At 49.6% G+C, this 26370-nt stretch overlaps 2 protein-coding genes across 2 annotated transcripts; both read left to right on the plus strand.

Annotated features, from left to right (window-relative positions):
• The first annotated feature begins 1383 nt into the window (after positions 1 to 1383).
• On the plus strand, positions 1384 to 3401 carry LOC146180214 (uncharacterized). Its single transcript, XM_084580351.1, is given in 5 exon segments — positions 1384 to 1387; positions 2160 to 2225; positions 2750 to 2851; positions 2854 to 3131; positions 3213 to 3401. Coding segments are annotated over 5 exon segments (639 nt in total).
• An 18218-nt stretch (positions 3402 to 21619) lies between these two features.
• Positions 21620 to 25648, plus strand: LOC146180215 (uncharacterized). The gene is made up of 3 exons (XM_084580352.1): positions 21620 to 22908; positions 23395 to 23398; positions 25222 to 25648. The coding sequence occupies exons 1-3, from the start codon at positions 21678 to 21680 to the stop codon at positions 25646 to 25648; spliced, it is 1662 nt and encodes a 553-aa protein (XP_084436478.1). The 5' UTR covers positions 21620 to 21677.
• Positions 25649 to 26370: the final 722 nt, after the last annotated feature.

Raw genomic sequence — 26370 nt, forward strand, 5'->3', positions numbered from 1 at the left:
GGTGGCAAGGCGGGTCGTAGCAGCCGCGTGACTTTGAACACTTAAAAGGTCACGCGGAATCCACTCAATGCGAATTGGCTGCGGTATGCGTGCCACTAGACTGTCTATATTTTGGCAGATTTCTGTGCTTCTACTGACGAGTCTAATGGCATATTCGAGTGGGAGGGCAGGTGCAATGGAGAGCACTTCGAAAGTGCTCTAAGACAAGCGGGCGCCCTCCAATCGGAGAGCAGGAGTAGAATCACTGGCTTCCAATATTTATTTTTATTTATTTATTCAATCCTTGAGGAGGGCTTTTCCTCCACTTTTCCTCCAATAGTAGAGGAGGAGGGCTTTTCCTCCACTAAGAACACCCGACTACGCTCTCGTCTGCTCTCTAAAGCGAGTGTAGAGGAAGTCAGATGGCATTAAGCATCATATCCGCCATCTTCTTTTTTCTCTGTCTTGAGTCGGCGAAGCTCAAAATGGCGGCTGCAAAGCGTCGGCGCTCGGCGAGCGGAAAGCATTGCTCAGGGGCTGTATGCATGTTTGAGAGTTGCTGCTGGTGTCGAAAGGGCCAAAGGAGGCAGATCGCCGCGATGTGAGAACAAAGGCATACAAAACAAGCGGTTCTTCATTGAGCGTTGGCCTCTCCTCGGGATGCAACTGCCTCCACTACGGGCAGGCAGATAATGCTGGGGAAAGACGTGCGGTCACATGGTAGTGGCACGCTGCTCTCGACAAGCAAGGAGCGTTCCCGTGGGTAAATATTTTTAAAGTATGGAAAGGTTTTGACCCAACCGACGGCGCCAGCGATTGGCTCATCCGTGACATGTGACCCTATGCCGCCATGAAAGTTCCCGCGCGCGGGGCGGAGAGCGCTCGTAGACAGAGCGGACAGCTGTCGCAGTTTCACCTGCTCTGCTTACGCGCCGCAACCTTTTTGTTTTCGTCGAATTCATTTCATTTTTCGCTCTTTAGCTCTGAGTGATGTCAGCACATGCACAGTGCTTTGATAATCTCGTTCTGTAAGGGCCGAAATACATTGTTGTTGTACGGTTGGGTGCCGAAACCGGACGGAGGACGGCAAGAAGCTATTCTGCATCCTTCGCGGGAAACAGAACCGGACCAGAAGACAAGTGCGGCTGCATAGAATCGGACGGAAAGAATTTGACCTTTCGCCAACTGTACGACTATGCGAGGTAAGTAGTAGTAGTATTTTCATATATATTAAAAGGGCAAGAAAAAGATTTTCCAGCCCCGGTACCTGCTATCTGATATCTGAAGTACCTGAATTGAGGCGGCAGAAATAAAGGAATAATGAGGAAGCGGTAGACGAAGTCAAAGAGGTGATCGATAGAGAGGAAGGAAACGGCAGGTAAAAAAATAAATATAGTATACACTATGGGTAAGTAACGTAGTGCGACACACTTTGTGTGTTCGCCGCTGCGGTGGTCCAGTGTGCTCGGCTACCTATTAAAAATCACAAATTAGCCTTCTGTGTTTTTCTTCGGAATTTTACCTGTAAAAAAGCCCCTGCATTCTCTTTTATAGGACCACATTCCGGAAGAGCAATTCAAGCCAATTATTCTGAAAAACACCGGTGAAAAAAAGCTAAGACCATTTGCGACACCAAGTATTTTTTTGCACCTGCCAGCTGTAAAGCCACGAATACATGCTGTTCATTTCCGACCAATGTTCTTGAATTAGATCTCCAGCCTTCAAGTCAAATTGATACCGGCAATAAAACCTATGCTTCGGTTATCATTTGTGATGTGTCCTGTAAAGATGTCCCCATAGGCAAGCAAAACATGCAGATGCACGTCACATCTCAGCCAGTGGGCACTGAAAATGGTGAACTTCTCCCGTCCATGCACTCTTGTTTTTCCGTCTGCTCATATTAAGGCCTTCATGCTGTCCATGTATTTACATGCAGACACCACATGTACAGACAGCCGAGAGATAAGAAAGTTTTATATTCTGTACTTGTCAATAGTTATTCACTTCTAATCTATGCCGCGAACTTGCTTCTATGCCTCATTAAGCTGTGTTCATAGCCCACGCTCTGAGGCAAACATCTTATGTGGGCCAAAGCATGTAGCACCTTGTGTGTATTTTCCCCATGTGAGATATTAATGCCTCTCTACATGGTGGCTTATGTTCTCATCTGCTCCACACAGACATTCTTGACGTGAAACCAGACTCCGAGATGGCCGCCACATTCCAGCTGGCTGGTACGGAAGCTGGTGAGTGAAACGTTTTTCTTTGCTTTTCGTGGTATGACATCATCCAATGCTTCTTCTGTACCTAACTATGCAAGCTGGTAGAACCTTTACTTATAAGTTAAGTTTTTATGCTGCAAATTTATTATTTCGCAGGAAGCAAAACATGTTAACAGCGTTGATTTACAGGTTATTGGTGCACAGGAACTGAACTTCACGAAAATAACAGAGGCGAAGAAATATGATTTCAAGCTGTAGCCCACTCAAGACGAGGGACTGAGAACAAGAGGACACACGCACACAGTAGCGCTGTGTTTGTCCTCTTGTTCTCAGTTCCTCGTCTTGTGTGCGCTACAGCTTGGAAGTATGAACCAACAAGCGCAAAATTCGACATTATTGAAATATGCATTATTATCAAATCTGTGTGTTTGCCCAATATGTTTCTCTGTTGTTGCTCTTCTTTCATGCAATTCATTTGCTGCCAGCAATGCTTTACTTAAATGTATAATTATAACTCCTTTGAATAAAACTTCTGGTTGCTCTTGCAGCCCAATCAGTACAAGCAGCTCTAAAGGTGAACATAGCGCAGCTTAAAAATGGGCTACAGGCAACGCGACGAAAGCTTTGAATGGCCCAGAAGCAGCAACTGCAGGAACTGCGAATAAGCACCTTGTCGCAGGCCTGAAGAAGTATTTAAACGAAGATCAAATTAAATGCCTGAAGATGGCAACTATGAAGGGAACCCGATGGACCAAGAAAACTGTTATAAAGGCTCTGAAAGTGAGACTTTTATGCAGAGCACGTGGCTATGAAGCGGTAAGAGAGCTTGGACAATCTCAGCCAACAGAACGAACCCTACACCGTTGCTTGAAAAGGTACACGTTAGCACCAGGTTTACTAAAGGAGATCATGGAGTCTACCACACTAAAGGTAAGTACATGATCATTCACCTACATTGTTAATACAGCAGCACTGTTAATAATCCACCAGCTAAACCGTTCCTCTGCACAGGTGAGCATAATGTTACCTGAAGAATGGCACGCTACTTTATTGCTTGACGAGATGCAGCTTACACCAGGCTTGGTGTACAATCCAACTTCACGCACAGTGCTTGGAGCCTCAACTATTCCTCTTCCCGATGGAACACTGCCGCCTGACTGTTTGCCACTCATGGACTGGCATTTATGCTTGGTGGCATAACTCGCTGGAAGCAAACAGTTGCTTTATCATTTATTTGGTAACTCATTTATGCCAAAACAGTTAAGGATATAAAAATACTCAGTATAAACGCATGTGAGGCAATTTCCCTGAAAGTAGACATCGTAGTGACAGACATGGGAGGCGGAAACCAAGCTGTGTGGAAACTGTTCGGTAAAGTTGTAGGAAAACACAGCAGACCGAAAACCTGTTGTCCGCATCCATTTGATGAATCTAGGCAGCTTTTCTTCATGGCTGACGTTCCTCATCTCCTTAAGAACATGAGGAGCCACTTAGCCAAGGGACAGAAGATATATGTGCCAAAAGAAGTAGTGAAGAAACGAAACCTCCCGGAAAAAGCATTCATGAAGCCCATCAAGAAGCTAGTTGAGATTGACAGCAATGCGGAGCTAAAGCTAGTACCCCACCTCAAGACTTCTTCAGTCGACCCCAGTCATTACGATAAAATGAAGGTGGGGCCTGCGTTCAGCCCAGTCAGCAGTGATACTGCTGCTGTATTACGGTTGCTTCTAAATAAGGGAACTCTAGACAAGTCAGTCTTTATGACTGTATGGTTTCTAGGGATAATGTTTTGATGGTTCCGACTCCTGACTTCTAGAACAACAAAACTGGCTTTGACCCATTTCGATGATGTTGAGTATGGAAATTCCATTCACTTTCTTGAAGAAACAATTACACGTTTTGAGAAAATTTCTATGGAGATGAGAAAAGAGCTCTCTGGAAGCCAGTGCAAACCGGTGTGATACTAGCAACAACATCCGTGTTGCTTTTGCAGGCACTGTTTTTTGAAAAATACGACTTCAAGTTCCTGCTCTTGAGGAAACCTGCTCAAGAGCAAGAGAAGCAAGCAAGCAAGAGAAGAGAGCAAGAGAGACCTGGGCAAGATGCCATAGAGAACCTTTTCTCAACACCTTGCCCCGCCAGGGCAGTGCAGTGGTAAGACGCCCGACTACTGTACCGGAGTACCCGGGTTCGAACCCGACCTCGGCGGCTGCGTTTTGATGGAGGCGAAACTAAGAGGCGTCCGTGTGCTGTGCGATGTCAGCGCACGTTAAAGATCCGCAGCTGGTCGAAATTACTCCGTAGCCCTCCACTACGGCTCCTCTTTCTCTTTCCACTTTCACTCCCACCTTCATCCCTTCCCTTATGGCGCGGTTGAGGTTTCCACAAAAAAACAAGTGGGACAGTTACCGCACCTTTCCCTTCCTATAAATCAGTTAGTTTTTTTCTCAACACCCATGTGCAATAACCCTGTGCCCCGTGTACTTGAATTTAAGGGCACACTTCGTTCTTCTACAATGGCCTAGTTTCTGTGGCGAAGTAGGGATGTAAGGTACGCCGAAGAAGACTGCTTTTATCTTAACTGGCATGGCTGAGAACAAACCAGATGAAAGCAAAATATATGTTGTTCATCCATCTTACCTCTCGATTTTGAAAATGTAGAGCATGAATCTCTGGAGCACCTTCCCGGCTATGTAGTCGCACAATTAAAAAGACAAACTCCTGCCAAGTTGTCATGAAGCTATCACAAGCTCAGAGGGCAAGAAGCTTACAATGCTGAAGTGCTACAACAAGGATAAGCCGGCACTAACTGTTGCATTACCTGAATTGCATTTGATCGAGACTGTTTAAAGTTATGTGCGCTTGCGCTTAAATGAGGATCGCCAGATAACAAACCTTATCTCTTTATCCAAGCTTCACAGCACGATTCAAAGTACACTGGACTTAGGTAATTGCTTCCCCAGATGCCACTGCATTTCAGACACCCTCCTTGCTATATTTTTGAGAACCAAGATCTCAATTCTTGTGAGAAGGAAAAATGATCTGCTTTTGGGAAACGTTCAAAGCTCACAGAAATGCGGCAGCCGAAGCATTAGAATGCATGTTGCTGCAAATAGCATTAGGCAGTGCCTCTCCCCTCTCTACCCCCAATGCCTCTGTGCTAATATTGGAATGCCTGGTGCAAAGGCTGATGAGCAAAATACATGGTCTTTTCTTCACTGCTGTAACAGCGTGGAAATTATATGTTCTTACATTTTTTGAACTTATTTAAATGTCCTAGGGCTCAGTGTCAGCACCATTTCATATTCTTTCGCTCACATGGAAGAATCGCCTAATTTTTATTTTATACAATTTTTTAAAATGTATTTTGTACACTGCAAATGTAAATAATCCTTCATTACTCCGCATTTCAAAGCAAACAATGCATAGCCACTCCTACTGTCCATCAAATAAAATATATATTCATATATCGAAGCATATATTGCACACAGCTGTGAAATCTTTGCTCACAAGTTTCTCACACTCGGATATGAAGCAAAATGTTTCAGTAAGTGGTGATGTTTCTTTACACAAAACAAAACTGCAAACTTACATAAGAGAAGCGTCAGATAGAGTAAACAAATCTGAAGCGAAGCAAAGTGCCCTCATAACTGGGCCAATGCGCCAGCGCATCACGTAAGATCTCTCTAATTATTTAGATGCTTTTTCATTGAGCACTGCACTGAGGCTCAAAGGCAGACTGAAAATGCATATGACACATCAATATGCGTGATGATTCAAGTTTATGTGGGGACATCGCACAGTCCATGCCCCGCTGTATAATGTCGCTTTTGCACCAGCTCGCAGCAAATAAACACAATTGACACGTTGGTTGTCGCAAGAAGCAGTCCGTAGCTTTTATTGCCTTGCATGTGAAGATAAGATTTCAACTAACGAATGCCGCGATTTAAAACGGACGTCGTCTGCTCTGGGATCCTTCTAGGTGGCGCGCGGCAGTTGTCGCTAGCTTAAAAATTATAAAAGGACCTTACCCGTGCGAGGACAGTTACGCCCTCATTGGGGGTGCTCCTATATTGCCCTGCAATGCTCGTCGCGTCTGCTCTCGTCCCCCAAACAGAATGCGCCATAAGGTGCTTTGTCACCTGGAGGGCATCACTGCGTATGACAATACGGGCCGTGGAAAGCATGGGATTGGCGGTCACGCAGCGAAGTGCCTCTGTCACAGCAATCAGTTCCGCACAAAAAGATGAAGGTTCCGGTAATTGAAATTTTGATGTCTTATTCAGTGAAGACTTGCTAGGGCAGTAAACTGCAGTTCCACTTCGCAGTCTTGGATGCTTGCAACGACGTAAATTGTGATGGAGCCTTGTGGCAAGCGGCGTCTTGTTCCATAGTTCGGTCACGAAGTGACAATGTTGATTTCGGTGTTCTCGGCCGTCGTAAATCAGTTGGCTTGGTATCACTGAGTTGTACAAAACGGCAGAGGGGGGTAGAGGGGCGAGATCTGGCAGTTGTGGCGGTAGAATTGAATGTGACGAAGCATAAGCCCTCAGAGCCCACGTGGCGTGACAGAGGGTGACCTTAAGCCTGCGAGCATCGCGTCGTTGTTGCACCAGTTCATCTATTGTGTTCAGTTGTGCGTTTTCTAGGAGCGCCGCAATTGGTAGGATACGAGGAAGGCAGGTGATGACCTTCATCGCATCTAAATTTATAGTTTCAAGGCGATCCCATTGTACCCTTGTCAAATGCAGAAATCGGGCTTGATAAACTTGATGCGATTTCACAACTGCTCGCACCAACTGTCATTCAGCATCTGACGGTGCTGAACACATCTGCGAGTCACTTTGTTTTCTTCCTCTTTAGCTATGCTGCAGCCCCAAATAGCTGGTACTGAAATTTTAGAGTGGCCTGAGTGAACAGCCTTGTGACATAGGTAGCCCATACATAAAAACCTGATTGGTAATCGATCTTTATAACTAGTTGCATTCAAGCTTTATAAGAAACTAATTTGGAATTTAGATCGTCCTCTTTTGCGCTTCTTAGCTGCATGCGGAATAGTATTTCACGATTTTGAGCATTCTGTTGTTTGAAACTATCAGCTATTGCAGAACATTATTCGCACTTAACATGTGTAACAACAAAGCGGAGCTCTAAACCATGACAGTGTCTGAAAATATGCTCGACCACTGAGAACTGAATCAAGAAAGAAAGGAGGTGAGAGCAGTATGCCGATTTTCAGTACTGCCCTGGTGAGCGGAAACGTCTTACTTTGTGTTGATGTTGGCGGAACATTTCTTGCACGCATATCACTAGGTATTTCCAGGCGATGCCGCCGCAGTCAGCAAATTAATAGCGAAAAGAAATAATGGCAGGACCATCAATAATGTTAAGGTCCTCCAGTAGTGAGACGATAAAATGAACACTTTCATTCTTTCGCATTCTAAAAAGAGAAGCGCCGGATAAAGCTACAGCAGCTGCTCCGCCCCCATTTTCAACGCTTGCGGTCTCATTCTATTTCGCGGCAAGATGCTGTTGAGAAAAACCCTTTTCCAAAGGCAGGCTTTAAACTGTCCTGTTTATATGCCGCTTCACTGCTTGTATTTCTGAGGGACGATTAAAGTTTAAACGTGCCTACCGAGCGGCGGCTATTCAGCGCTTTATAGAGCATCAAGGGCTGAAGTAGAACTAAATTAGGGGCCGAGGAAACCTATATAAACTTTTCACTCTGTCGTGCCATGCACTCTAATCTGCCCATTACCTCTCTCGCCCATTTGGACAGCGCAGCGTATACCGCATCCGCCCTCATCACGTTTAACTGCCCTGACGTGTGCCGGAGTGTGTAGGTGTGTGGTGCCTCTGTTCAGGCGGAAAAAAAGGAAAATCCTGACGGGTTCAGGCGCTCGAGGAATAGTACGAGAGCAAAGGGGAACAGGAAGGCGACAAAGGAGAATGAAGACGACGAGTACGCAAAAAGTAAAAGTTAATTATGAAGATGTATTAAAGGGAGGATGATCTGAATTAACCAAATCAATAAAAGTACCAAGCCAGGTTTAAGAAAATAGACTCTATTATTGCTGATATGCATAATAACAAACAGGTGACAGAAAAATGTTCAGAATCTAACCAGCCCTCATACATAGCATTTTTTATTACTAAAAAGCATTGCACTCAGTCGAAACCTCGGCAGTCATACAGACAATGCGAAATGAGGGTGTGTATGAGCCATATTTGAAAGTACTGGACAACGTCCATAGTGGCTGCACAGCAGCGCTGTATCAGCATAATGAAAGCAACAAATTTCCCATGAAGAAATCTGCTAGACAAGAAGAAGCGATGTCCCCAATACTGTTCACAACTTTCTTAGAGGAAGCATTTCGAGGCATTGAATGGGAACAGTTAGGGATCAAAGTTAATCAAGAATGCCTCGGTGGTCTGCAATTCGCGATGCCATTTCCTCGTTAAGTAGTCAGGAGATTATTTATAAAGAATGGTAGATGACCTAGACAGGAAAAGCAAAACTTAGGTGTAGAATAAATACTCACAGAGCTAAGGTAATGTTCAACAGCCTCGTGAAGGAACAGCAGTTTGCAATCGGTAGCGGAGCACTGGAAATGGAAGGCGATTGTGTCTACAGAACAAAGGTAGTAACCGCAGATCTGGACCATGAATGAAAAATAACTAGGAGGATAAGACTAAGATGGAGCGCATTTGACAGGTACTGATAGGTTATGACTAGCAGCTTACTGATATCGTTCTAGAGGAAAGTACACAACAGTTGCTTCTTCAGTTCAGTTCAGTTCAGTCGTTGAGTAGTGTCCGACTCTTCGTGCCCCTATGGACCATATACCGCCACGCTTTCTGATCTCTCACTACCTTCCTAACATCACGTAACGTCATTTGCAACGCCTCGAGGATGCTATCTAACCATCGCGTTCGCTGCCTGCCCCTTCTACGGTGACCCTCAACCTTTCCCAACATCAAATCTTTCTCCAGCGACTCCTCTCTTCTGATCAGATGACCAAAGTAGCTGAGCTTTAACTTTAGAATTTGACCCTCCAATGAGCAGTCAGGGTTTATGGTCGACAATATCGACTGATTTGATCTTCTGGCCGTCCAAGGAACTCACAGGAGTCTCCGCCAGCACCACAAATCAAATGCGTCCATTCTTCGGCAGTCGGCCTCCATCACAGTCCAACTCTCACATCCATCCATCACAACTGGAAAGATGATAACACGAGTTATACGGATCTTGGTTGGCAGTGTAATGTCTCTGCTCTTTAGTAGGCGGTCAAGGCTAGCCACGACCCTCTTTCCCAGAAGCAGGCGTCTCCAAATTTCATGGCTGCAGTCTCCTTCCGGGGTAGTCTTGGCGCCCAAGAAGAGAAAATCTGTCACAGCTTCCACTTCTTCTCCCCTGATGCACCAGGACATGATAGGGCAAGACGCATGATCTTTGTCTTTTTAATGTTGAGTTTAAGCCCAAACTTCTCACTCTCTTCTTGTAAGCGCATCAGAAGTCCCTTGACTTCCACTTCACTTTCTGCCATTAAAGTGGTATCATCCGCATATCTAAGGTTGTTGATACGTTTCCCAGAAATCTTCACTCCAGCTGAAGACTCGTTCAGACCAGCCTTCTATATGCTGAGTGCATCATGATGCACTCAGCATATAGGATAAATAGGCAGGGCGACAGTATTGCCGCGAAACCTTCAAAACTGTATTTGTTGTTTTTTAACAGCCGCCGGTATACTCTGATTCTGGATCGCGTATCAGTTCCGTAATCTTTGTTAATGCTCGATGTCGCGAGTCACACCTTTATCAGTTTCGTTGTAGCGCAAGATGCACCGAGATCTGTCTCGAAGGTTCCGGCCACTCGGGTGTCTTTCCACAATGTTCCAGCCCATGCTGGTAGCTGTTTGCGACGTTATCTAGATTGTTCTGTGCAGCCTTTAAATTGAGCGTTGACGAGTGTGATGGGCATTCTTTGTCCGACGACCGACGAGCCCGTTTGTTGGTATCGCCGCCGCCGAGTTGCTTAGTTCTTTTGCGGGCGCGTCAGCCGCAAATAAAGAGTTTCTTGGGGGGGGGGGGGGGGGGGGGGGGGGCGCTGCAAGCAGCCGTCTCGAGCAGACGCACGTTCGCATCGCTCCGACACTTTGAAGCTTTTTGGTCCGGACGTTTTTGGGCTAGGCTCCCGAAAATGGATGGGCCACCCCTATCGTGTTCCCCGCCACCCGATAACGACGGTTTCAGAACTTCCGCGTCGAAGACTACGCCAGGAAACCATCAGGATGCATCGGATACGCCTACCGCCGAAGACGCCAACGTGGCTCCACAGCAGCCCCGGTAAGACGCCGCGGCAACATCGCTATGCAGTGGCACAGATAACGCGGCCCAACCTGACGCCGTGCTGGACGCAGACGAAAACATGACGGATCACGAATCCAGCCCAGTGGTTGCGACGATACCTGTCTCCAACCCTTTCTCTGTTCTTTCCATGGAGAACAAGCCGGGAAACACCCCTGCTCAGGTAGGATCTTGCACTTTTCCGTTTTCGAAATTTGCCAACCAACCTAGGATGTGGTTAAGCACCTCGCAGATAGCTCAATAAAGCACTCGCTTTGTGAACACACGACACGGCTTAAACCATGGCCACTCGCAGACAACTGCAAACGCTCGCTTCGCGGACGCGCATTATCGAGCGCAAGGCGTTGCCTCAGCGCCCATAGTCACCACAATGGGTGGAAACTATCACTTGGCTGATAATGAACATGCTGAAGATGATTGGCAGTTGGTTAGACGAAAGACCAAAGCCACAGCCGCCGATCCAATCAGTGTTAAATACACTGTGATAATTAAGCTAACCTCACCTGGACAACTAGGCACACTCCCCGCACACTGGCTGCCCGAAGCTGTTGCCAATGAGCTTCGAAAAATCAATTTTCACTCTGGATTTTAAGTACGGCCACTTGAGCGAAGCAATCAGTTTGCAGTCGACATATCGCATGTACATGCCAGAGACCACCTTATTGGACTGCAGTCTCTCGTCATTGCTGGAAAGGATACACCTATTCAAGCTTATGAAATCATACGTCCCGGCCACATCCGCGGGGTCATTTATCGCGCCAACGGGTTAACAAGCGAACAGCTCATGGCAAACCTCAAGTGCTACTCGTGCAGGATAATAAACGCCAGGCCTATGGGCAAGAACGGAACAGCTCTAATCACGTTTGAGGGCTCCAGACTTCCCCGCACAATTCATCTGTACAGCATACTCCTTCCGGTGACACCTTATCACCCGAAGTCTGTCATATGTGAGACCTGTCACAAAATCGGACACAGGGCAAATTCGTGTCCATTAGTCGACCAACGACGATGCTCGTATTGCGGTCGCCTCGCGCATGGAAACCTCGAGGTTTGTCCGACAGAACCACTCTGCCGCAATTGCAGAGGTCCGCATGTAGCCACAGACACAAGGTGTCCTGCTCGGCAGCAGGCCACAAGAACCTTGAGGAATGACATCTTCCGCCGTATACGAGTGTAGCGACGAAAAGAGCGCAAACAACAAGCCGAGATTCTACGTGGTAACCCAACGGCGGCGACGACGGCGACAACAGCCCTGTCAGCATACAGCAATCAACCTCGGAGGCAACTGTGCTTGATAATCAAGATTTCCCTCCCCTACAAAGTCAGACGTTGCCAAAGACACGAGACAATGAACGTAAAACTAAACGGCAAGACGCGCATAAATCCTCTACACAATCTGATAGCAATAGTCAAAGGAACGCCACCTCATCCCTAACCACAGTTTCTGAGCATACCGCGACGGCACCAAAGCAAGTGCGCGTACATCGGGCTCACGCTGAATCTCTCAGTGATACGCAACGCGGTGCACAAATGAATCTTGCGAAAGAACGTTCGCATACGCTACACTTACAATGAAACCAGCTCACGCACATTATCGAACTGGTCACCGCCGAGGTGATCAAGCGTATGCTGCCACTCTTGGGAATATCACAGGCTTCTCCTAATCAAGAATCCGAAATTGGGCACACATCATCTCCAGTTCCGCGTACTTTTCAGTTTAAAAATGGCAGGCATTAGCGCGAAACCACATGACATTTTTGCTACGGACTCTCCTACATGGTTATTGCAATGGAATTGTTGGGGAATCCGTCGCAAACAAGCAGATCTTCAGAGGAGACTGTCCATCACGTCAACGCCTCCTATAGCTATCCTGCTTCAGGAGACCGCCAATAATAAGCCCAATTTAATAGGGTACAATTCTTACTGCACCCCGTCCATAGAGCACCGACGCCCCGGGCCAGGATCGCGAACAGCGGCTCCAATGGCCAATGGGCAGGCATGCGTCCTTGTTCTGTCGCGTACTGCCCATACTGAACTAGATACTTCCGCGTGGTGCACGCAGACGCAGGAGGTAGCGGGAGTACTCCTTACCTTAGATAGCCACCAACAAGCCTTAGGTTTTTCAGTTTATGCGAGATCATTCGGTACTACAACATATCGAGTGGATATGTCTTTTTTAGAGCACTTCTTAAGGATATACCCCCAGGATCGCGTTGTGGTTGGGGGTGATTTTAACGCCATGCACACCAGCTGGGGATATAATCGCTCAGATGTTAGGGGAAGGCACCTTTGGCAGCAAATTGTCAGAGCGAAATTGACCATAGCCAACGACCTCACTCTACCCACTCGCTTTGGCCAGCACAGCCTCAGACTTGACACTAGTGTCTCATCCCAGTGAGATCCTATGGTCTCGGGCTGACGATATCATGGGCAGTGATCATTATCCCTTTGTGTTATCATGGGCTTCTCGAAGGCGAAAGTCATTACAGCGACAACAAGGCCGTCGAATAGAGGAGCACGTCTCATGGGACGATTTCCGTAGGATGCTCGGTGAGGTGAACATTCCCACAGGATTAGACGAGCTCATCACTCAGATCACCGATGCCAAGAAGAAAGCTACAACAAAGCTTTCAGTCAAATTTGATGCCCCAAAGCCGGACTCTCACCTTTTGCGTCTGTGGAATCGTAGGCTTCATGCTCTCAAGGCGTATCGTAGATCAGGCCGGACATCCCATCGGAGGCGTGCTCTCGCTCGCATTGGCCAAAAAGTTGAGAAGTGTACTTTGCACCTCGCTCTCCAAGACTGGCAGCTGCTGTGCCACTCACTCAATGAAACAGTTAATTTGTCGAAGGCCTGGCACATATTTCGAGCTATCCTTGGACGCAAGAAGCCGATTTCCCCTGCTCAAAGTATGGCCCTGAAATTGAACGTCTCCCCGGCAGAGTTAGCTATACAAGCAGGGAAGGTATTTTTCCCCCAACCTGAAAATGCGGATGCCTTGCCTGCGGACCCCTTATCAGGTACATTAAACGAATACGACGTTCCCTTCACATTAGACGAACTGGAGGCAGCACTTTATGACTCCAATCACAATAGCGCCCCAGGACCGGATGGTATAAGCTACTCAACACTTCTGAACCTTCCCAAGTCACACAAACTTGCCCTGCTGAAAGAGATGAACAAATACTGGGCCGACGGTGATCTTCCTCTTGCTTGGAAGAAGTCAGTGGTAATACCAATTCCAAAACCTGGCAAGCCAAGTCGAACATTACAAGACCTCAGGCCGATGTCGCTGACGTCCAACCTTTGTAAGGTCATGGAACGTATGGCTCTAAGAAGACTTAGACATAGGCTAAGAAGACTAAGAAGAAGAAGACCTAGAATGGTACTTAGACAAGTACAACATCCTGTCTCCTATGCAAGTAGGTTTTCGTCGAAGGCTCTGCGCCCAAGATATTCTCAGAAGGCTTCATAACGACGTTCTCGCATACCCTAGCAGCGCACAGCTCCGAGTGGTTGTTGGGGTTGACGTCAAAAAGGCGTTTGATTCCGTGCCCCACTCGACCATACTTCGCCGACTCCAGGAAGTGCGGATAGGCGGCAACCTCTACCGCTTCGTGAAAGCCTTTCTTGCAGAAAGAACCTTTTCAGTACTGGTTAGAGATACTCAGGGTGGTTGGCAACGCAACCAAACAGGTGTCCCCCAAGGCGCTGTCTTATCACCGGCTCTCTTCAATATAGCTATGTCAGGTCTCCCGCGAATGCTGTCGTTGATACCCGGTCTTAATTTCGCCGTGTATGCGGACGATATAACGCTGTGGACCAATTCAGGGTCCCCTGCAGAGCAAGAACAAGCCCTACAGACAGGCCTCAATGCCATCCATGAATACATCGAGAAGTGGGGAATGAAAACCTCTCCGGAAAAAACCGAGTATGTGGTTGTCATAAACGGCCCGCGGGTACGAGCCGAGGCAGAACGCAAACTTATCTCTCTTCATTTAGGGCACTCGGTTATTTGCCGGAAACCAACAATCCGTATACTAGGCATGCTTATTGACTAGGATGGAGGAGCCAAAAGCTGACTTCATAACACGATGCTTAGCTGTCATCAGGCTTCACACCTAATGCGCCGCGTCTCTGCGCGTGGATGGGGAATCAAGGAGGTGGGGCTCCGTCAGATGGCATTAGCACTCATAACATCGAAAATCCTGTACGCATATCCGTACATGCGACTCAACGCGACCCAACGCCTTCAGCTTGAGCGAATCAATCGCAAGGCGATGCGCCTAGTTACTGGTCTGCCAGAGTACTGCCCAGTAGTGAACCTACACGCATGCAGCAATATTAATGCCCTTCAGGATCTGGCAGAGCAGCGATTGCAAGCCCAGCGAGTCCGCCTCTCCACAATGGCGGCTGGCGGACAGATCCTGCAGGCATTAGGCTACAACGTTGACAATTTAGAGCCACTTTCGTCCGCCGCCCCATCATGGGAGTTGATTGACTTAGTAGATGGTATACCATTACCAAAGAATATGAGTTCGGCTAATCCTCAAAGGCGCAAAGCTGCCGCCAAACGTCATAGAAAGATGTCACACAAGCTAGCCCAGGAAGGAGCTATCCAACTATACACAGACGCCGCTCAGTTTCAACACTGCGCAGCTATAGCTTGTCACGACTCTGTGTCAGATACCTCGGTAGTTCAACGGCTTTCCGAGGAACACACTGTTACCAATCTCGAACTCATTGCCATACGACTTGCCATTACTCGAATAGCAGCAAGACAGGATCGGGCTCCGTGCACCTACCATGTTTACACAGATTCACAAGCAGCGTACACTGCATGCCGCGCAGGGAGAGTAGACTATGCCATTCTGAACACTATTCGAGCACAAGCCCGTCGCCTGAGAGAGGAGGGCCACACCTTAATTATCAAATGGACTCTTGCACACGAAGGAATCACTGGAAACGAAAAGGCACACCAGGCAGCGCGCGCAGCAGCTCTTCCCGCACCTTTGCCTGGATCCACATTCGTTTCCGCTTCGTGGCCCCCTGAGGACGTTAAGCTTCCGTCGTCGCCTCATATGGATAGGGCGGAGACATGGCATCGAGCACAACGCTGTCGTCGAAGCATACTCCAGCACTTGGCCAACCCTGAGCAACTATATCGCCGCCCAGATAACTCATTCCGGAAAGTGGAGGCAGTACTCCTTCGCCGAGCCCAGACTGGTCAGCTTCTGTCACCCACGAAGCTGCACCTCATAAACCCGCGGGTATACCCTTCTCCTCAGTGCCCGACATGCCCGGCCAGAGGCACGGCCGAACATCTTCTGTGGAGCTGCCCTGCTTTTGACACAGTACGGGAGAGAGCACTCAAGTCCCTGGGCGGGCTTCGACCTGCAACCCTGCAGGCATGGGTCGATCCCCCATCGCACATCGGGCCATGAGACGCAACCCGGCTCTGGCGAACTTTTCTTTCTTACTTCAAGGAAGAAGAACCAGGCCATTACTTCGCGGAGCCGACCTCGGGACGACCCTACCTCGAGGAAGAAGTGGACACCAGTCCCTCATATCTATCCTAACCTTCACCCCCACCCCCACCCATATCCTCACCCCCACCCTTAACCGCTCCCCCACCCCTACATCCATGAAGTAACTTAGTTCTGCCGCAAGGTAAACGCCTACTGTAAGCAGAAATAAAGACTAAAAAAAAGAGTTTCTTCAGTGCAATCATCGACCCTTCATTTTTGTCGTCGACCTCGTCACCACTACGTGACATCTCGTGGAGGTGCTGTCCTTGATCCTTCAAGCGAAGACCTCAGCTTTATTCCTGTCGCCCTGGAAAACCAGCCTAGAGGTCACCGAGCCAGCCGCCGACTCCAAGGCCTACAACCCGAACACTGTCTGCTGCCTGACCCCATTCGATCTCGGAAGGCATCGACGCTGACAATGGCCCAGCCTACAGCACCGGTTGTCTTCGTCCAACCCCGTGAGCCCCCCTGCTTCCATGGACGACCGGATGAAGATGCGGGAGATTGGATGGGACTTTTCGACCGTGTGGCAGATTTCAACAGCTGGAACGACGCTGCGAAACTCAGGCAGGTCTACTTTGTGCTTCAAGGACATGCCCGAATTTGGTTTGAAAATCACGAGACTTCTCTCAAGGATTGGGAGATGGCCTTTACAAGTTCTGCCCGAAAAGAAAGAGCTCAGGCTCTCCTCCAATCAGGAATTCAACTACCAAACGAGCCCGTCCTGGTCTACTTAGATGAGATGAAACACCTGTTTCGCCGCGCCGACCCTAACATGACCGAAGGTGAGAGAGTGAGATTCATAATGTGAGGAGTTAAAGAGTCGCTCTTTGCGGGGCTTGTCCGGAACCCGCCGAAAACTGTGGAAGAATTTGAAAGTGAAGCATCGACCATCGAGAAGACGTTGGACACCCGGACGCGCCACTATGAGCGACCACTTCAACCAGACTACTCATATCACTACCCCAGCACACCTGCAAGCGGAGAGAACCTTCGGGACCTCATCCGGGAGATCGTGCGAGAGGAGCTCCGCCGAATTCTGCCATCATCGCAACAACCCCAGGTGGCGACGCTCGCGGACGTCATCCGTGAAGAAGTTCAGCACGCGCTGGGCGTTCCTAAAGCGACCACTCCGACGGCTCCAGAGCATGAATCAGCAGTGATGGACTATGCAGCTGCATTATGTCGTCCTGCACCCCGATGCGACCTCCCAAGCCCTCGTCGCTACCATCCTGCTTCCGAAGGCCGCCCCTTGGCTCCCGCCCGCCAAGTCAACCAACGATCTTCAAGCCCCAGGAAATGCGACGCCTGGAGGACATCTAACAACCGACCGCTCTGTTTCCATTGTGGTGAGGCAGGACACATCCTCCGTCACTGCCCGTACAGGCGGATCGACCTCCATGGTTTCGCTGTCGACGCTCCACGACCCCGTCCTGGCGAGCGACCACAGGAAATCAGTGACTTCCTGCGCAGCGGAGAGCACTCGTCGTCAAGGCGTCTGTCACGCTCCCCATCACCGTACAATGCCCGATGTGCGTCGCCGGGCCGCGGTTACGTGCAAGGAAGGTCTCCTAGCCCCCGTAGGGGAAACTAAATGCAGCAACCTTTGAAGGTGAGGTTGCTCAACGGCGAAAAGACGACCATCATCCGCCGCCGACGACCACTAACGACGACGCAACCATTTCACCGCCGCTCCACACGACGACATCGGAGACAACACGAGCACAGTGCAAGCCGACACCGCTGCCCAGCGAAGTAACAACAGTATGCTCCGGCCATGACCTGAAGAAACGACGGAGCCGAAATCGGACGTGCAATGCGAGGACGCGAACAAGTGACCTTGAAGTTGATATCGACGGTCGCAGAGTCACTGCCCTAGTAGACACAGGAACTGACTATTCAGTCATTAGTGGACTGTTGGCCTCTCAGCTCAGGAAAGTTACCACCGCTTGGGATGGCCCGCTGATTCGCACCGCAGTTGGCAACCTGTTTACTCCATTGGGACGATGTACTGCAAGAATAACTGTGAATGGGCGTACTTACCCCACCACCTTTGTGGTCTTGCAGCAGTGCTCCCGCGACGTGATTTTAGGCATGGACTTCCTAAATGAACATAGGGCTGCCATCGACCTGCGATCCAAGCTCGTCAAGCTCTCTGCAGACAAAGCCATTCCTGCTACGACGACGTCGATAAAACAAATCCCTCTAAACGTCCTCGATGAAGAATTGACCGTCCCGCCCCGATCAAGCATCGCAGTCTGCGTGGGTAGCGCAAACATCGATACCGCTGAAGACATCGTCGAAGGAAATATGCAATTGCTCTCAGAACGAGGTGTCGGCATCGCAAGAGGAATCGCGAAATTCCGGAGAGCTCAAGCTCATGTTCTGGCAACAAACTTCAGCGAAGAATACCGGCATCTCAACAAGGGCACGACGATCGCTTTTCTCGAGGAATTAGCGGACCTCAAAGATGTATTCGCTCTCCACGACCAAACGCTGGAAGACGCACCGGACCTAATCCGTCAGCCCACATTTGACATCAACCCGGCATTGACCCAAAACAGGAAAGACCAGATTCTCAGTCTGCTTCGAAGCTACGAAGAGTGCTTCTCATCGTTATCGAAGGTACGACAAACACCACTGGCCAAGCACCGCATAATAACGGATGAACACACCCGACCTCTGCGCCAAAGCCCTTATCGTGTATTGCCGCGAGAACGCGAGGCCATTCGCGATCAAGTTGAGGAAATGCTGCGTGATGACGTAATTCAGCCATCGAATAGCCCCTGGGCGGCACCAGTCGTTTTGATGAAGAGGAAAGACGGCACACTTCGCTTCTCCGTTGATTACCGCGGTTGAATAGCATGACGAAGAAGGATGTCTACCCGCTGCCCAGCATCGACGACACTGTCTACCGGCTTTGCAATACAAGGTATTTCTCATCGATGGACCTGAAAAGCGGATATTGGCAAATTGAGGCCGACAAAAGAGATCGCGAGAAGACCGCATTCATCACACCGGACGGTCTTTTCGATTTCAAGGTGATGCCATTTGGCCTCTGCTCCGCACCAGCGACATTTTAAACGAGTAAACGAGTAATGGCAGGCTTGAAGTGGCAAATTTGTTTGGTATATTTGGACGACGTTGTTGTCTTCTCGTCAAACTTTGAAGACCACCTAAACCACTACAGACAGTGCTGGAAGCCATCAAGTCATCGGGACTAACGCTAAAAGCAGAGAAGTGTCACTTCGCCTACGAAGAACTCCGGTTCCTAGGTCACATCGTTAGCAAGGACGGTATTCGCCCAGACCCGGCGAAAACCTCTGCAATCGCACAATTCCCACCGCCTGCCGACAAGAAAGCTGTACGCCGTTTCCTTGGGCTGTGCGCTTATTATCGACGATTTGTCAGAAACTTTTCGTGGATCGCCGAGCCGTTGACGCAGCTTACAAAGACTGACGTACCTTTCAAATGGGAAGCGCCGCAAGGAGAAGCCTTCGACGAACTTGAGCGCCGTCTGCAATGCCCTCCTGTACTTGGCCACTTTGATGAAAACGCCGAGACCGAAATTCACACCGACGCGAGCATTGTGGGCCTAGGAGCCATTCTCGTCCAGAAGAGTGCCGGACAGGAAAAAGTAATCGCCTACGCTAGCAGGTCCCTCACAAAGGCGAAGTCAATTACTCGACGACCGAGAAGGAGTGCCTTGCGATCATCTGGGCTATTTGTAAGTTTCGTCCATACCTCTACGGCCGACCATTCAAGGTTGTTAGCGACTATCATGCGCTCTGCTGGCTGGGTAATTTGAAAGATCCCTCCGGCCGCCTTGCCAGATGGAGCCTACGACTTCAAGAATTTGACCTGACTGTAGTCTATAAGTCGGGCCGGAAGCACTCCGATGCAGACTGCCTGTCACGTACTCCCGTCGTCAAGACAACTTGTCGAACAAATTGTCTTGCGACATGGCGCCCCAGAAGTGCTCATCACGGACAGAGGAACGGCGTTTACGGCAGAGTTGACGCAAGCCATCCTGGAATACAGTCATACAAGCCATCGACGAACAACTGCGTACCATCCCCAGACCAATGGCCTTACGGAGAACCTGAATAAAACTATCGCGGGCATGATCGCCATGTACGTCGACGCTGAACACAAGACCTGGGACGCCATCTTGCCGTATGTGATTTTCGGGTATAACACGGCAGTCCAGGAGACAACCAGTGCGACCCCGTTTAAGCTTGTGTACGGCAGGGAGCCCACGACGACGCTTGACGCAATGCTGCCGCACGTAACCAGCGAGGAGAACCTTGACGTCACCACCTACCTGCAGCGTGCAGAGGAAGCCCGACGACTCGCATGGCTGCGTATTAAAGACCAGCAGCGCGCCGACAGCCGACGATACAATTTACGACGACGCCACGCAGAGTACAATCCAGGAGACCAAGTGTGGGTTTGGACACCAATTCGCCGTCGCGGATTAAGTGAAAAGTTGTTGCGTCGATACTTTCAGCCGTACAAAATCATTCGCCGAGTCGGACCACTGTACTATGAGGTCATTCCCGACGGAACGGCAGCATCACAACGGCGACGCGAACGCCCAGAAATTGTACATGTTGTACGACTGAAGCCATATTACGCGCGTTAAAGAATCAGTGGTGTTTAAACTTTGCAGTGTTTATGTTTAAGTTTCTTTGTTTTGGAACATCGAGGCGATGTTTTTTTAAGGGGGGAGTAATGCCGCGAAACCTTCAAAACTGTATTTGTTGTTTTCTTGCAGCCGCCGACATACAGGCTTATCACTGTGATTCTGTGCCGCGTATCAGTTCCGTAATCTTTGTTTGTTAATGCTCGATGTCGCGAGTCACATCTTTATCAGTTTCGTTGTAGCGCAAGATGCACCGAGATCTGTCTCGAAGGTTCCAGCCCGTGCTGGTAGCTGTTTGCGACGTTATCTAGATATTTCTGCGCAGCCTTTAAATTGAGCGTTGACGAGTGTGATGGGCCTTCTTTGCCCGACGACCGACGAGCACGTTTGTTGCTATCGCCGCCGCCGAGTTGCTTAGTTCTTTTGCGGGCGCAAGTCAGCCCCAAATAAAGAGTTTCTTCAGTGCAATCATCGACCCTTCATTTGTGTCATCGACCTCGTCACCACTACGTGACAGTATGCAGCCTTGTCTCACTCCTTTCTCAATTGGAAACCAATCAGCAAGGCCATGCCCAGTTCTGACTGTGGCCTCTTGCCCTTCATATAGGGTCCTGAGGAGACAGGTGAGGGGAATAGAAACCACCATCTCTTGGAGAGCTTGCCACAATCTGCTGTGATCTACGCCATTAAACGCTTTCGCATAATCAAAAAAGCACAAGTAGATGGGTTTCTGGAACTGTTGTGACGCATGAACACGTGCTTATCTACCGAGATACCGGCTAAGCCACTGTTAACGACAGTAGCTGTGGTGACGTGGCTAGCCAACGCCTATAAATACTACTAACCTTTAATAAAGCTTGTTCATTCTTCGCCAACCACTTCTCGATTCACTTCAGTGGCGACGAGGCTGCCCACAGCCGGGCACTGTCTGCTCCATGGCGGCCCACGCCGGACCGCCGGGTTTCGACGAAACGGAAGACAGTTGGGAAGCCTATCAGGTGCGTCTGGAATCTTATTTTGAAGCTTACGGAATCGATGACTCGAAGAAACGACGGGCTCTTCTAACGGCAGCTTTAAGTACAGCAACAGTCGGCATAATAACGGGACGTTGCGCGCCGGTCAAGATTCAAGAGCTAGCCTACGAGCAACTGGTTCTGCTGCTGACTGAGCATTTCGCGCCGCAAGGCAATGAAATTGCGGAGTCGTACAAGTTCTTCACAAGACGCCAGCGTCCGGACGAAACAATGAAGGACTTTATTGCCGAAATTCGGAAGCAAGCCTGTAGGTGCAACTTTGGCGATGCAAGGGACAGGATGTTACGAGACAGACTTGTTTGCGGTCTGCGTGACACCGGCGTTCAGCGGCAACTCTTGTCAAAAGCTTCGCTAACGCTGCAAGAAGCCGAGGATATAGCGTTAGCGGCAGAGATGGCAGCCCTTAACGTGGACCACATCGATAAGACAAAGGATCATGGCAATATTAATGCCTTGAGGAGCAAGCAGCAGGGCCAACCGTATTGCCACAAAACTCGTACGCACACGGCATCTAAACCAAGCCCAGGTGACGCTTGCCCGTGTTGCGGTAGCACTGAGCACAAGGCAGGGAAGTGCAAGTTTCGCCGGGCGGAGTGTTTTCGCTGCCGACGGAAAGGGCACCTAGCTAAAATGTGCGCGTTGAAACAACCAGGAGTGGCACTTTATGAAGAGCATTCCTCGTCAAGTGACGGCAACGAGCTTTGTCTACTTAGTTTGTACACTGCGTCTGTGAACTTGACCACGCCCGTTATTCGCACATTCCGTTGGAGCGGGATTCCGATTAAGATGCAAGTAGACACAGGCTCGCCGGTCTCCATCATTACGTGGAAAACCTACTGCAAGCATCGGCATGCCTGGCCTGCGCTACTCAAGACGTCTTTGCAGTTGTCCTGCTTTCTGGGCAAGCTCCCCGTGAGGAGCCAGCTCAAGCTTCCTGTCTCGTACGCGGGAAAAACCTTGGAAGCGACGCTGACCGTGCTGCAGTGCGCTGGACCGAACTTGTTCGGACATGACATCTTCAGCGCATTTGAGCATAGCGGAAGACCCGTCCTCAGCATTGCCAGCGATGCAACCTCTGGTGAGCAAGATTTGTCGCACCAACCTTCCGTTAGCGCACTGTTAGAAGAGCTCAGTGATTTGTTTACGCCAGGTCTAGGGAGCAATAACGGTCCCGCAGTTCATCTGCGGTTGCATAAAAATGCGAAACCGCGATTCTGCAAAGCTCGTTCTGTGCCATATGCAATGCGGGAGCAAGTGTCTAATGAAATAGACCCGCTTGTTAAAGATGGCATTCTCTCGCCTATCGACAGTGCGGATTGGGCCACGCCTCTGGTTCCCGTGATCAAGAAGAATGGTTCCATTCGGTTGTGTGGTGATTTTAAGGTGACCGCAAACTCTGCATGCGTTACGGAGCAGTACCCATTGCCGAAAATACCGGGATATTTTCGCCAACCTAAACGGCGGGGAAGTCTTCAGCACTATCGACTTGAAAGATGCTTACAATCAGTTGCCGCTTGATGAGGAAAGCAAGAAGCTTTTGGTCGTAACCACCCCGAAAGGCCTGTTTTGCTTCAATCGACTTCCGTTTGGTGTAGCCTCTGCTCCTGCAATTTTTCAGAGACGTATGGAAGGCATTCTGCAAGGCATTCCGGGCGTTCACGTTTACCTGGACGACGTAGTAGTCGCGGAAAAACACGGGAACTGTGACACACTGCGTGAAGTTTTCAGGCGTTTCCGGCGGCATGGTGTGAAGTTGCATCCCCAGAAATGCAAGTTTCGGCAAGCAGAAGTTGAATTTCTGGGGCATTGTATAAGCGCGGACGGGTTGTTACCTAAGGCAGATAACACTGCCGCCATAGCAAAGATGCCGAAGCCAACGTGCGTTGCGGAACTGCGGGCATTCGTGGGGTTTGTAACCTATTACCACGCATTTCTGGGAAATTTGGCTATGGTTCTGGAGCCGCTGCATGAACTACTAAGAAAGAACGCACGCTGGGAGGGGGGGCGAGACAAGATAACGCATTCCGGATAACGAAGCGGCTGCTAGAGGAAGCAAAGTTCTTGGCACACTACGATCCAAGTAAGCCCCTTTTCTTGGAAACCGATGGATCATCGTGTGGCGTTGGCGCCGTACTATACCACAGAGTAAATGGGCAAGATCTACCAATCGGGTTCCGATCGCGAACTCTTTCAGCTGCTGAGCGCAATTACGCGCAGATTGAAAGAGAGGCATTGGCGGTAGTATTTGGTGTTACAAAGTTCCGGGAATATCTGCTCGGGAATCGGTTCACGCTCGTCACTGATCACAGACCTCTCGTGAGCCTTTTCAGCCCCGACAAGCCCGTTCCAGCCATGGCCGCTGCACGGATTCAGCGTTGGTCTCTCCTGCTGAGCGCCTACAACTACAAAATTCAGTAGAAACCAGGGAAGGCACTGATTCCTGCTGACACTCTTAGCCGTTTGCCTGTGCGGGAGAAGCAAAACGCTAAGATTGCAGAAGATGATGCGCGTGAGTAGGTTCTTCTAACAAATCACCTAAATTCTGGTCCGCTCTCAGCGAGTGATTTGGCCAGGATGACGGGCAGTGATAGCGACCTCGCGCAAGTCCGCCAATACATTCACAATGGCTGGCCACGATACTGGCAGCACAGTCAGGAGCCATTACGCGCATATATGCACAGGAAGGACGAACTGACTTGCAGCCACGGAATTGTATACTGGGGTCATCGTGCGGTAATTCCGACGGCTGCGAGGCTACCAATGCTGCGTATCCTGCATGACGCGCATCAAGGTATAACGGCCATGAAGAGCTTGGCTCGGTCTGTATTCTGGTATCCAGGACTCGATCGGGACATTGAGAACTTTGTAAACACGTGTCCAACATGCATAGAATGCGGCAGCATGCCCACGGCCCAACAACCCGTTCCTTGGCCGAAAACGGAAGAGCCCTGGTCTAGAATCCATGTCGATTTTGCGGGGCCCTTGGAAGGTCACATGTTGATGGTTGTGGTCGATTCTCATACGAAATGGATCGAGGTTGCTGCTATGAAGACTGCCACTTCAATGAAAACAATTGAAGCACTGCAGACAATGTTCAGCCGATTCGGCTTGCCAAGGACTCTCGTGACTGATAACAGGCCGCAGTTAGGAGCGAGGAGTTCAGGGCATATATGATGCGCAATGGCATCATTCATTTGCGGACAGCTCCTTACAAGCCGCAGTCTAACGGCCTGGCGGAAAGGGCGGTACGTACTGTGAAGCAAGGACTAAGCAAGAACACGCACGGTAGTCTGCAAGCACGCCTGGACCACATTCTGTCTCATTATCGGCGTACCCCCCATCTAAACGGGAAAACCCCGACCTCCATGCTTCTCGGTTACGAGCCGCGCTGTTTACTGCACAATATCGTGTCACGACCTTTCCCCTCTGCAGGTGCTTGACACAGCGGCAAACCGCTGCACAAGGAAATCTGGTTCAAGAACTACGGAGCAGGTGACAAGTGGAAACCAGGTGTGATAGAGTTCACCGAGGGCTCGCGCATGACAACCGTAAAGACCGCAGATGGGGAGCAACATCGCCGCCACCTGGATCAGCTAAAGACCAGGAGAACCAGTGTGGAAGTAGCGGAGGTTAAACCCGAAGCCCCCGCGGAGGCATCAATGGCTGAAGACAGCCCAAGCGTATCGGGAGAGCCGCAGTCTCAAGTGCACGGCAGCAGCGAGAGCCAGTGTCAAGCGGGCGCTGACATGCAAACGCCGTCAGGCTCACAAGCTGAGGACAGTACAAACGAGGCACCGGTGACTGGCGGCGCTGGAGTGACACTGCGTAGGTCAAAAAGGAACACCCGACGCCCCGACCGCTTCACTCCTTAAGAGGGGAGAATTGTTGTGACGAATGAACACGTGCTTATCTACCGAGATACCGGCTAAGCCACTGTTAACGACAGTAGCTGCGGTGACGTGGCTAGCCAACGGCTATAAATACTATTAACCTTTAATAAAGCTTGTTCGTTCTTCGCCAACCACTTCTCGATTCACTTCAGGAACACTCTTGCTTTTTCCATGATCCAGCGAAGGTTGGCAATCTGGTCTCTAGTTCCTCTGCCCTTGCGAAACCCAGCGTGCACGTCCGGAAGCTCCCGATCCACATACTGCTGCAGCTTTGGAGGATTTTCAACATCACCTTGCTAGCATGTGAAATAAGCGGGATCGTGCGGTAGTTGGAACAATCTTTGGCACTGCCTTTCTTTGGAATGGGGATGTAAACCAACCTTCTCCGATCCTGTGACCACTGCAGGGTTGTCCAAATGTGCTGACATAATGTATACAGAACGTTAACAGCGTCTTCATGGTTGAGGTTTTGAAGCAACTCAGCTAGAATGCCATCAATTCCGCTAGCTTTGTTCTAAGCAAGGCTGGCTAAGGCCCATTCAACTTCACCCTTCAGGATGCCCGGCTCGAGATCAGTAATCACAACCGTCCTATGTTGGGTTTGCACATCCGGGTCCTTGTACAGTTTTTCTGTGTATTCCTGCCACCTCTTCTTTATCTCTGAGCCTTCATTGAGGTCCCTGCCTCGTGTGTCCTTTATCACG

The sequence above is a fragment of the Amblyomma maculatum genome, chromosome 9 (genome assembly GCF_055883805.1).
Source record: "Amblyomma maculatum isolate TAMU_Amacu chromosome 9, ASM5588380v1, whole genome shotgun sequence".
NCBI lineage: Eukaryota > Metazoa > Arthropoda > Arachnida > Ixodida > Ixodidae > Amblyomma > Amblyomma maculatum.